The 12,545-nt window shown below is 47.9% G+C and overlaps 1 protein-coding gene across 1 annotated transcript in view; it reads right to left on the bottom strand.

The window, feature by feature from the left end:
• PAPPA (pregnancy-associated plasma protein A, pappalysin 1) overlaps positions 1-12,545 on the bottom strand; it is a 182,973-nt gene that overhangs the window by 19,555 nt on the left and 150,873 nt on the right. Inside the window, exons 16-19 of the mRNA XM_009994319.1 lie at positions 12,298-12,508; positions 11,507-11,678; positions 7,659-7,806; positions 2,474-2,583 (exon numbers count right to left, since the gene is read on the bottom strand). Coding sequence (XP_009992621.1) covers positions 2,474-2,583; positions 7,659-7,806; positions 11,507-11,678; positions 12,298-12,508 — 641 coding nt within the window. The remainder of the gene's footprint in view (positions 1-2,473; positions 2,584-7,658; positions 7,807-11,506; positions 11,679-12,297; positions 12,509-12,545) is intronic.

Here is a 12,545-nt window from a genome sequence, read left to right as displayed (position 1 = left end):
GCAACAAAAATGTAATTTTGCTTGGAAGAAATGTTTTTTCTTTTATTATTATTATTTTTTTTAATCTGAAAGAACTTCTAGCAAACTGAAAAATCAAGTGATTTGCACAGCTCTGCTCTAAACAACCCCCCAAGGAGGGATGGTTCCCTCTTCCCCCTTTGCTTCCATAACAGTTGTTGCTTGAGCTGCTACACACAAATATTTTTTTCTTGCTGGCTCTCCCTATATTTTATCTGTGCCTGTCTTCTCAAAGGTAAGCTCCAGAGATTGTTCCTGCCTTGATCTGCTTCTCATGCTGCACTCATTTGTACATTATTTGTGCCTGAAATTAAGTAACTAAAAGTGTTTCCTTTGCGTCATTCAAGTACTCTGAGATCCACAAAGACTTGCCGTGTAAATGCAACCAGCTGCTCGCTTTACTCGTATGGCACAACAGCAAGCTGTCACTGACCATAAATAGAGACACATATTATTAATGATATATCACACATTGCCATGGGGACCTGCCCCTAAGGCATCCCAGGCCTGTCTCTCCAGGGTCTCCCCAGTCCCACCAGCAGCAATGTTTCCCCCAGTGACACCCCACGAGGCACCACTCCTCCCTGAGGCTGACAGGAGAGCTGAATAAGATGGATGGTTTACAGCTACCAAAAGAACCCCTTCAGCATGTCTCAGCATCATGCAGCTCATCTCCTAAAAGCTCCTTCATCTCCCAACACAAGTTTTCGAGCCCAAATCTCACCTTCTAGTTACAAAATGTAGGGTCAAACTTGTATCTGCTCACAGCCTAAAGCTCTTGCAAGAGTTCACCATCAGGGCAAAAAAGGTCTTATTTACCACTGTACTCTTGGAAACCGTGATTTCTCCTCCATCCCTCACTCCCCTCATCTCCCCCTTTACTATTATATGTTTTCCCTGCTGCCTAATGAGCCCTCTAGAGACCTGCAGGCCTAAAAGTTGTTCCAGCTCCCTCTGCATCCCCTCATCAATAACCAAAGGAGCAGAGGAGAGAACGGGAGGGAAGCTGTCACTTTATTTCACCATGAATTACAAAACCACTTTAAAGTCTAGCACTCGGGAAAGGGCCGGTGAGAAATTGCCCCTAATACAGAGATAGAGGGTTTCTTTATGTTTCATGCCAGAAACTTGGCAAAGCCCAGGCTTAGGCAGTAATAAAATATCGGTGTCTGGACTGAATGGGAAGCTGGGAAGGACACTGCGAGCTTATTGTACTCTCTGGACTGAGGTTCCCCACCCCTTTCCAGGATTTATTCTCTTGCTCCATGTGAAGAAGGGAAGTACAAAGTGGTGGAGACTTTTGGAGCTGCTTGCTATCCACAGCCAAAGCCAGATTTCACAAATCCCACACCCCAGGTACATATTTAGGCATGTAGAGAAGCAAATAGACTGTCAAAGCTGCTCAGAACATGCTGGGGCTGTGCTGGCTGCTTGTTCTCTTAAATGGAGTTCAAGTGTGTAAAGCAGCCTCCTGAAAAGCCAGGGCCAAGTATGTAAAAGCCAGGTGTTTGTTCAAGCACGACCAGCAACCTCCACCCTGGTGACATGGGATGTACCAGGATCTTCCAACATTTACTTAAGCATGTCCAAAGAAATGTCTGCACCTGCAGAAACTTTGTGCGGGCTCAAGTGCCTGGGTTTGGGCGTTTTCAGACATGAGGGCACGTTGGTGTAGATGACATGAGGGTTTTCAGGAAGAGGTCTGTAAGTGTTGTTGCCCACTGGTACCCGAGTGTAGGAATGACACCAAGCAACTATTGGCTACAAGCAGCATGGGTGTGCAAGGTGCTGTACATGGGTGTGTCTGTCCCCACCAGGGCAGAGCAATGCTGGTGTGCACTGGAGGATGCACAGGACGGAGCAGTGAGTGGTTATTTCTGCCTGTGTGTTTGCAGCAGTCAGAGGGAAGATAGTGGTGACCTCTGGAAGGGGCTGTGCTGAGCAGGCAGCTCTCGCATGCGGGCAAAGGGGAGGGGGGAGGACTCAGCCAGCTCTGCTGGTTTAAGAAATGAAATACTCTCTGTATCAGGTTCTTCTGACATCCAAAAGCAGTGCAGAATAATCCAGCCCTGCCACCCAAAGAATGCAAAATACTGAACAGGAAGAAGAAAATAAAACCTGACCAGTGCCCTTTCTCTCACTGTCCATTACATCTTCCTGTGCAATGAAATGTTTCCAGTTCAGACCCTCTGTAGGTGCTGGGTGGATTTGAGCACACTGGTTTGGAGCCTTTACCTTGACCTGACTTTCACTGGGAGATTACAGAAAGAAACTTGGAGACAAAGCCACAACACTACCAGAACAACATGCAAAGAAAACCAAAATTCAATAATTCTTCTCTAAAGGGCAGAATCCCCCATATTTTCCCCTCATTGAATGAACCTGTAAAGCTGTTTGCTCCCTGCACATAAACATGCAACGAGGGATATAGTTAGTGAATTCCTCAGGCACTAACCTTCACTCTTTGAGGGTTCATCCAGTGCTGGATGTCTTGCACAGTCTCATTCACACGCAGGAGGATGGGCTCGTGGCTGTGATCTGGACACGAGGTGGTACACTCTGCACCTGCACGAAAAAACGGAGAGGAGAAAGCTAAGGGATGATAAATCAAGCAGCTTCTGATCCTTTCAGCATCCTTCCAGCTGAAGGGCAGGATTAGGGCTCATTTTTCCTAAATTGCAATTAGCAGTCAACCATAACTATCACATATCTTCTAGCCACACATGAAATGCTGAGTACAGCCCTGCATCTCAGCAGGAGATGGTGGGGGTGGTGGGTATTTCAGGGCCTTTTTGTATGAGCTGCATATCTAGGTATTACTCTGGCTGTTAACCCCAAGATGAGGGTCAGGTTTTGTGCTTTCAGATCATCAAGAAAATGTGAATGTTTTCTGATTTCAACTGCTCTTTCAAGCAATGGGACAGATTGAGCAAAGGCTGTCGAACTCGTCTCACTTATGACATAACAAAAACTTGCCGTTCGGTCTGTCAGATTTACAGACCTTCAATAACAGTCTTTTGGAGGGTGACCAAGCCTAATGATATTGCAGACGAGCTATCACCTAAGTCCCACAGTTGATAAGTACGCAGAGAGGTAATGATGGCTTTGTTCACACATAAACCTGCTTTTTCTCTGATTAACTGTCATGCCCAGTGGGAATCCTGTCCTTTCTTTATTAAAACATGCTGCTATACTCTGCAGCAATATCCCAGAGCCCTGTGGTGACACAACCATAAGCCCTGGTGTGTTGGACCATTACCATTTCCCCCCTGGAAAATCACTCTGGAATGGCACAGCTGCTGCAAATGTGTCATTAGGATTTCTGCACTCCAGTCAGAGCTGGGGGAGGAATTAATCTCCACACTGGTTTGGAGAGCTGAACCTTTGGCTCAACACACACCTCAGTCTGGAAGGGCAGATTAGGTGTCTGAGGAATTACCAAAGGTGTGTGGGATTCATAGTGACCATGACTGGATGCTATTATTTTCCCCACCTGCTCATGCCTTCTCATGTGCTCCCACATGGAAGAATCAGCATGAGAGGAGTGGGTCTGAGCTTGGGCTGTTGAGCCAGCAAGACCAGGAGCACTTGGAGTTTCTTTTGCTTTCCCAGCACACGTGGAGCTGGTTTCACAAACCAGCTGGATGAGGCCCATTGACACCACCCCCATTGTGAGTGAGTAGCAGGAGAGCACCTTCTTGGAAGGATATCGACCAAGCTTCCAAAAACACAAAGAAGAGAAGAAAACGCCAACAACCTGATCCCGAAAGGTGGTGCTGGGTGAGCCTAACAAAGTGTGTGGTATGTCTCCATCTGCTGAGGATAAGAGCCAATGGCCTCTGTGTCCCTGTCAAGCTCTTCCTCCTTCTCCAGAAAGAGCCACACTCTCATGGATTACCTAGCCCATGAGTGCCTTGCCTCCATGATGGCTGTGTGATGCCATCCCAGGATCAGGCCTATTGGACCTTGCATCTGGGATCTGCACCTGCTGACAGCCACCCTGGCAGGGCTGGGAGGGCACTGAGGGCTGGCAGGTGCCCACTATGTGGGCAACTGCACTCCCTCCTGCTTCCACCACTGAGATGCTCCCCTTCAAACCAGGAATCAGGATTTCTCTCCTTGCAAAAAAACTGGCTGATAACCTCATCTCGAGGGTAAAACACCCCAGAAAGTGTGGCTGCAGCCTGCTCGCCTCTCGCCTTCCCGCGCTCTGCCGCGCTATTTACGCTTACGGAAAGGAGCGGGTTGGGATTGTTTTGATATATGATCTGTAATTGGCATCATTACAGAGCGGTGATCTCATCCAGGTCGTGTTCTCCTCCCCGGGGAAGGAACACAAGGAGGCTCTTGGTCCCTCTCATGGCTGCAATATAATGAGGGAGCCGCACAAGGAGGAAATTTCTCCAAGTTCAAAGGGGCAGGCAGAGGGAGGAGGGGGCTGGCAGGGGGTGGGAAGGGGCTGCAGGAAGGGGCCTCGTGGGTCTGTGCAGGCTGCAGCCTTTGCAGCCCTTACAGCAGGGAGACCTTAAAAACAGGGGCTGAAAATAGCATGCAGTGTGTTTAATTTAGTGTGTAGCCTATCTCTTCTTCTGATTGAGTAACATACAGCTGAGCATGGGGAGTCATCACCCCTTGAAGAGTGACCAGGCAGACCAGGCACTCTAAAAGGAAAGCAGAAAACATACTCTTACCACAGCTTCTCAACAATAAGCATCTCAAAGGGGATGCTCAGCTGACCTCATACTCTTTTTGGAGAGACCTGAATTACCCTCGTTCTGTGCTTCCCTGCCAGCATCCTGCCTTTCAGCCTCTGGGGTGTGTGTGTGTGGTTGAAGAAAAGAACATGACAAAAGTGTAACAGCAAATGCAGGTGCAATGTCTCCCTGTGTTTTAAGGACTGAATGTGTCCTTGGCCTCGGCTGGTGTGCTGGTTGTCCATTAAAACCAGCTGGCCAAGAAAGGACACAATGAAACTGGAAGCACCGCAAGGAACAGGCAATCAGAGTGTTACATGATGCCTGGCCTCTCAAAGCTTCGTATTTCCTAAAAGCAGTTCCCTGAAGAGCATCCCGTAGCATCCTCTCACTCAGGCACACGGGGCCACAGGAGAAGGTGACTTCAAGGACTGCAGGCTCCATCTTTCCTCCCTCCCATCCCCACTTTCTTCTGCATCTGCTGTCCCACTGCTCCCAGTACCCTCTGAGCTGCTTCCCCCCAGCAGACAGCACAGACCTATGCCATAGCCACTGGCACACTGCAGCTTCAGGTTGCTGTTGAGCTGCGTGGGCAGCGTGCACTGGCCCTGCATTTCCCTGCAGAGATGAAAGGAGCCGCTCCAGGTGCCGTCCTTCCGGCAGTGAATCACATTGCTTCCACGGCCCTGGAAATGAGAGAAGGAGATAATGAAGATGCTCACAAAAACAACAGCAAGGACAGGCTGAGAAGGGAGAAACCGGCAGAGCTAAGCTGGGAGCAAAGTTCTGCTGAAGCTGGAAGAGCCCTTGATTTGGACTGCCAGCCCTGGGGGACAAGGAGGAGTTTTCCTCCAAGGAATTAAAAGCAGAAAACCTGTGCTGCATCCAAACACACACACACTTCTTCTGTGTAAGACAATGTCTTTACAAGACCCTTGCAAATAGACCCATTCCAGTTGCAATAAAGGTATATTCACCCCATTTGCCTTCTTTCTTGTTGTGGAGAGGTTTGTATTGAAGGAAGACAACCTTTTCCTTCTTCCCATTTTTACCAGTTGCATCACCTTTGACTTAAAACAGAAAGAATCCCCAATGGTCAACCAAAGGTGGAAGGAAAGGGACACGAGCAGGGATGCTTAGCAGGGCAGAACGTGATCTTTAGAGCTTGGCTGCCTTGAGTGACAGCACACAAAGAGGCTGAGACAGGCATGCACCAAGGCAGGTGGAAAGGATGAAAAAATCCTCTGGTGTGGGAATGGGCAAGGAATAGAATATGACATTTCTCTTAGAGAAAAGATTCTCCATATGATACTGAAGAATGAATACAAAAGTCTGAGGGGAAATATCATGCCCTTTAGAAACAACAAAGGAGTGCACAGGCAATCTTTTGTCAGATCTATCCTCATGGCATTGGGGATTTCTGCACAAGCTGTTCTGCAGGATCTGTGAGCTGAACTGCCATGGGGTAATGTGGGACATTCAACTGGAGGAGGTCTGGTGTGGCTGGCGTCCAAGCCTCCTGCAAGGTCCTTGGTGGGTGGGAGAAGCATGCAGGATCTCTGCTTCTCCTCACCCATTTTACATGTCAGGCATGTTGCCTGCAATCTACCCACCCAGCTCTTGGAGACTGGCTTGGATATCTTTGGGGATCCCTTAGTGTGCGGTCTATGCTGAGATCCCAGCAGGGCTGCTGACCTTTTCTTAGGAGCTCTTCCCCATGATGCACACCCGTTGTTGCACAGGGATCTGCACAAGCCTGTGGTCCCAGTGTGCAGGATTGTGCAGCCTTCACTTTTAGTTTAATCCTTAATATCCTACTGCTTTTTTTTGTTCCGCTTTGCCAATGAACACAATGTTTAGTGAGATGCAAAGTGGTCTTATTGGCAAACTACTGCTCATTGGCTGCAGCCTGCTCGCCTCTCGCCTTCCCGCGCTCTGCCGCGCTATTTACGCTTACGGAAAGGAGCGGGTTGGGATTGTTTTGATATATGATCTGTAATTGGCATCATTACAGAGCGGTGATCTCATCCAGGTCGTGTTCTCCTCCCCGGGGAGGGCACACAAGGAGGCTCTTGGTCCCTCTCACGGCTAGGGAGCCGCACAAGGAGGAAATTTCTCCAAGTTCAAAGGGGCAGGCAGAGGGAGGAGGGGGCTGGCAGGGGGTGGGAAGGGGCTGCAGGAAGGGGCCTCGTGGGTCTGTGCAGGCTGCAGCCTTTGCAGCCCTTACAGCAGGGAGACCTTAAAAACAGGGGCTGAAAATAGCATGCAGTGTGTTTAATTTAGTGTGTAGCCTATCTCTTCTTCTGATTGAGTAACATACAGCTGAGCATGGGGAGTCATCACCCCTTGAAGAGTGACCAGGCAGACCAGGCACTCCAAAAGGAAAGCAGAAAACATACTCTTACCACAGCTTCTCAACAATAAGCATCTCAAAGGGGATGCTCAGCTGACCTCATACTCTTTTTGGAGAGACCTGAATTACCCTCGTTCTGTGCTTCCCTGCCAGCATCCTGCCTTTCAGCCTCTGGGGTGTGTGTGTGTGGTTGAAGAAAAGAACATGACAAAAGTGTAACAGCAAATGCAGGTGCAATGTCTCCCTGTGTTTTAAGGACTGAATGTGTCCTTGGCCTCGGCTGGTGTGCTGGTTGTCCATTAAAACCAGCTGGCCAAGAAAGGACACAATGAAACTGGAAGCACCGCAAGGAACAGGCAATCAGAGTGTTACATGATGCCTGGCCTCTCAAAGCTTCGTATTTCCTAAAAGCAGTTCCCTGAAGAGCATCCCGTAGCATCCTCTCACTCAGGCACACGGGGCCACAGGAGAAGGTGACTTCAAGGACTGCAGGCTCCATCTTTCCTCCCTCCCATCCCCACTTGCTTCTGCATCTGCTGTCCCACTGCTCCCAGTACCCTCTGAGCTGCTTCCCCCCAGCAGACAGCACAGACCTATGCCATAGCCACTGGCACACTGCAGCTTCAGGTTGCTGTTGAGCTGCGTGGGCAGCGTGCACTGGCCCTGCATTTCCCTGCAGAGATGAAAGGAGCCGCTCCAGGTGCCGTCCTTCCGGCAGTGAATCACATTGCTTCCACGGCCCTGGAAATGAGAGAAGGAGATAATGAAGATGCTCACAAAAACAACAGCAAGGACAGGCTGAGAAGGGAGAAACCGGCAGAGCTAAGCTGGGAGCAAAGTTCTGCTGAAGCTGGAAGAGCCCTTGATTTGGACTGCCAGCCCTGGGGGACAAGGAGGAGTTTTCCTCCAAGGAATTAAAAGCAGAAAACCTGTGCTGCATCCAAACACACACACACTTCTTCTGTGTAAGACAATGTCTTTACAAGACCCTTGCAAATAGACCCATTCCAGTTGCAATAAAGGTATATTCACCCCATTTGCCTTCTTTCTTGTTGTGGAGAGGTTTGTATTGAAGGAAGACAACCTTTTCCTTCTTCCCATTTTTACCAGTTGCATCACCTTTGACTTAAAACAGAAAGAATCCCCAATGGTCAACCAAAGGTGGAAGGAAAGGGACACGAGCAGGGATGCTTAGCAGGGCAGAACGTGATCTTTAGAGCTTGGCTGCCTTGAGTGACAGCACACAAAGAGGCTGAGACAGGCATGCACCAAGGCAGGTGGAAAGGATGAAAAAATCCTCTGGTGTGGGAATGGGCAAGGAATAGAATATGACATTTCTCTTAGAGAAAAGATTCTCCATATGATACTGAAGAATGAATACAAAAGTCTGAGGGGAAATATCATGCCCTTTAGAAACAACAAAGGAGTGCACAGGCAATCTTTTGTCAGATCTATCCTCATGGCATTGGGGATTTCTGCACAAGCTGTTCTGCAGGATCTGTGAGCTGAACTGCCATGGGGTAATGTGGGACATTCAACTGGAGGAGGTCTGGTGTGGCTGGCGTCCAAGCCTCCTGCAAGGTCCTTGGTGGGTGGGAGAAGCATGCAGGATCTCTGCTTCTCCTCACCCATTTTACATGTCAGGCATGTTGCCTGCAATCTACCCACCCAGCTCTTGGAGACTGGCTTGGATATCTTTGGGGATCCCTTAGTGTGCGGTCTATGCTGAGATCCCAGCAGGGCTGCTGACCTTTTCTTAGGAGCTCTTCCCCATGATGCACACCCGTTGTTGCACAGGGATCTGCACAAGCCTGTGGTCCCAGTGTGCAGGATTGTGCAGCCTTCACTTTTAGTTTAATCCTTAATATCCTACTGCTTTTTTTTGTTCCGCTTTGCCAATGAACACAATGTTTAGTGAGATGCAAAGTGGTCTTATTGGCAAACTACTGCGTGGGACCTGCTTCCCCTTCTCCAGACATCTGGCCATTGCCAGAAGTAATAAGAAAATCATATGAAAGGATAATGGACCAGATGGACTCAGGGTGTGATCCATCTTGGTGACTCTCACCTAAGGGCCAGCTTGGCAGAGACTGATTAATTTAGATCTGACTGTTCATATGATTTGTGCACGATGATCAGCAAAGAATGACCCTTGCTCTGGGTGCCAAGGGAGTTACCTGCTTAAATGACCATTACATTCCTGGTGATTAAGAGGTGCCATATGTACAGCTGAGATGATCTTTCAGCATGGTGACAAATTCAGGACGAGATGGCTAAGTGATAATTGAGCACAATTTGCTGTTTTAGCAAGTATGGTGCATTTCCATTGCAATTTGCATGCCAGGGTTCAAGCATGATTTTTAAAGGTGACCCATGAAATCTGATTTATGTTCCAGGAGCTGCCTGTGCTTGAGAGTACTATTGTATAGTTTCTGCAACATACTCAGAGATCCCAGGATATCCATTGCTATAGTAACATACTGTCCATCATTCCCTGACCTGCAAAATCTCTTGTGAAAATCCCTGCTGGGTTTCTTGCTTGGATGCAACGTGCATTATCACCTTATATAGCTGAGAAGACTTAGTGAGGTTTAATCCTTAAATAATTAACACCTCTCAAGTGGTTCTGTCTTGTGCCAGGAGTCCTCCCTTTTTTCCTGTAGTCTATTTTCTGGGATATCTTGAAATATCTTTATTTTTTCTGCAAATCCCTTTCTCAAGATGTTATCTGCTCCTTTGCTGAAGGTGCTTTCACAGCTGAACAGTCACTGCACTCTTCCTTACAGTGAATAGAGATGTAGCACTTTCCAGAGCTCACTTCATTATTGTTGTAACCCTGACTCCACTGCTTGCTCCCCTTTGTGTCTGGCTCATTTGAAAGCAAAGACAAACCCCTTGTAGCAGTTGTCATTACCCTGGTGGCCCCAGTTTCCCTGCATGGTGACCATGGTTTCTGTCTTCAGCCACCCTGACCAGTCTGAGCAAGCAGGAGATGCACAAAGCCACACATACCATATCCCAGAGCTGCCACCCAAACAGCACCCATGTGTGCAACTTCTCATTTCACAAGGCTCATGGAATTACAGAATCACTTTGGTTGGAAAAGACCTTTAAGATCATCAAGTCCAATTGTTAATCTAGAACAGTGCCAAGGCCACCACTAAACCATGTCCCTCAGCACCACATCTACGTGGCTTTGAAATCCCTCCAGGGATGGGGACTCCACCACTGCTCTGGGAAGCCTGGGCAAGGGCCTGACAACCCTTTTTGGGGAATAAATTGTTCCTAATGTCCAATCTGAAACTTTCCTGGCACATCTTGAGGCCATTTCCTCTTGTCCTATCACTTGTTACACAGGAAAATAAACCTACCCCCACATGGCTACAACCTCCTTTCAGGTAGTTGTAAAGAGCAATAAGGTCTCCCCTCAGCCTCCTTTTCTCCAGGATCCCTTAAGTCTTATGCAGGGAAACCTTTTCCAGGTGCCCTGATATGAAACCCCAGGGCTCTGCCAGTTGTCCCAACAAAGTGGGCAGGCCAGCCTGGCAGGAAATGGGGGCAACAACTGGTTTTTAATGTTTGGAGTAGGTTTTTCAGAACAATGGCCCTAGGACAGGGTTGGCCCCTTCTTAGTTTGTCCTCAGAATCTGGAATGATACTAAAAGGCCTTTGACAGAACAGACCCTGCTCTCTACAGTGTGTGTAGTAGCAGCAGCAGCAGCATCCCCACTTTCTCTTCCCAAGCATGTTAAGCAGCAGCAGCACTTCTGGGAGGAGTTACTTATCTCAGAAACTATAATTATCTCTGGTGAGGAAAACTAAGCATTTCAAAGAAGATACCAGAGGCCAGACCTTCTCATATCAGTGAACACAGCCACGAGGAAGTCAAAAGCAACATGCTGATTTATACCAGATGAGCATCTGACCCCAGATGCCAAATGACACCTTCACAGCCAGAAAAACACGGAAGTTCAGAAACAGTTCACCTGAATACTTGTAAGCCCTATGAAGTTAAATTATCATATGGCACACATAGATATCATGAGAATGCAAGGTGAAATGGAATGAACAAACAGGTTCACTGTGGGTAACTCTTATCCTACTTACTTTTATTCTTTACTCCTTAATTTCTAGCTGGATCATAGAGCCACTGAGGCAAATTTTTCAGCCATTTACTGTCTGGAAACAGTAGGTCACTCTCTGCTAGTCCTCTACAGGTAATACTATTACTATTATCATAAAAATAATATTTCCAGGCTCTTCATTACAGCTTTCTCTCTCTACTTCAGTTGTGTATTCCCCTTCTCTTATGTATTCCGTGTCTCTGGTCTTAGAACTCCTCAATGGCACTTGAGGGTGTCTCCAAGATTAGGGTCCATAAGGAACATATTTTAAAACCCCACCTGTATAGGATGAGAAAATTTGGATAAGAGAGACTCACCGACTGGTTGTCATCATCTTCACACTTGATTCGGCACTCGCTGTTGAACTGGAAGCCATTGGAGCACTGGTAGAGCCCATGAAACTTGGAAGGTGGAGGGTCACAGGTGACGGGTACACAAGCGCCCGGCAGCCACGTGCCGTCCTGCGTGCACTGGATCTTAAAGGCTCGCCTTTTTGTGCAGAAAAAAACAAGACTATTTAATGAGTGGCTGAGTCAGCTAAGAGCCTCTGAAGTCTGTGAGCTCTGCTAGCAGGTTGCAGGGGATGGGCGTGCTTGAGCTTTTCACACTTGGGGATCAAGTTGTGAATCTGCGTCATGAGGTCTCCAAGCAAAAATACCGATTATTTGCAAAGCCAACACTGGGCTGCCCAGCCTAAACTTCTCTTTTGGCCTTGGACACATCTCCCAAAAACTCTGCTTCCCAGGCTTGTGGGCTGTGGTTGGTTTGAAGTGGGTTTGTGCAGAGTCAGAAGTGTATGATAGCACTAACCCTTTCCTGCAGAGTTTCAAAGGGGACTACCCAGGCTGCATATCAAAGGGGTATTTCTAAGGTAAAGTCTGTTTTTTGAGCACTGGTTTAGGGTTTTCAAAGAAGCCTAAGTGAGCTAGGTGCCTAAATCCCCTTGATGTAATTCCTCATGCACAGATATCTGCATGAAGGACTTGCTCAGTGATAATCCCCACAGCACAAACAGAGTCTGTTACAAATAGCTCATCTTTTCCCCAAACCATTTTAACTCATGGCTTTCTGAATCATGCTGGCTGCATGGTGTTATTCTTTCACGTACTTTCTTGCTTTTCTGGAGGATCCAGGGACATGGTAACCTGGTTTGCATTTGTACTTGCAAAACGAGCCCACTTTGTGCTTATCTTCTCGGCAACGAGTGGTCTGGAGATCTGCGTTAGGGACGATGGAAGGTGCTCGACACATCAGCTCACACAGGGCCTCTGGAAAGGACCACAGCCCATCCTCCATGCAGGTCAAGTTGCTGTTGTTTCCTGAGAACAACAGTGAGCAAAGTTAACAACGTTCAGC

This window comes from Chaetura pelagica, unplaced genomic scaffold (genome assembly GCF_000747805.2).
Source record: "Chaetura pelagica isolate M959 unplaced genomic scaffold, ChaPel_1.0 scaffold132, whole genome shotgun sequence".
Taxonomy (NCBI): Eukaryota; Metazoa; Chordata; class Aves; order Apodiformes; family Apodidae; genus Chaetura; species Chaetura pelagica.
Note: the sequence above shows the minus strand (reverse complement) of the source record. Positions and strands in the feature narration are given on the sequence as shown.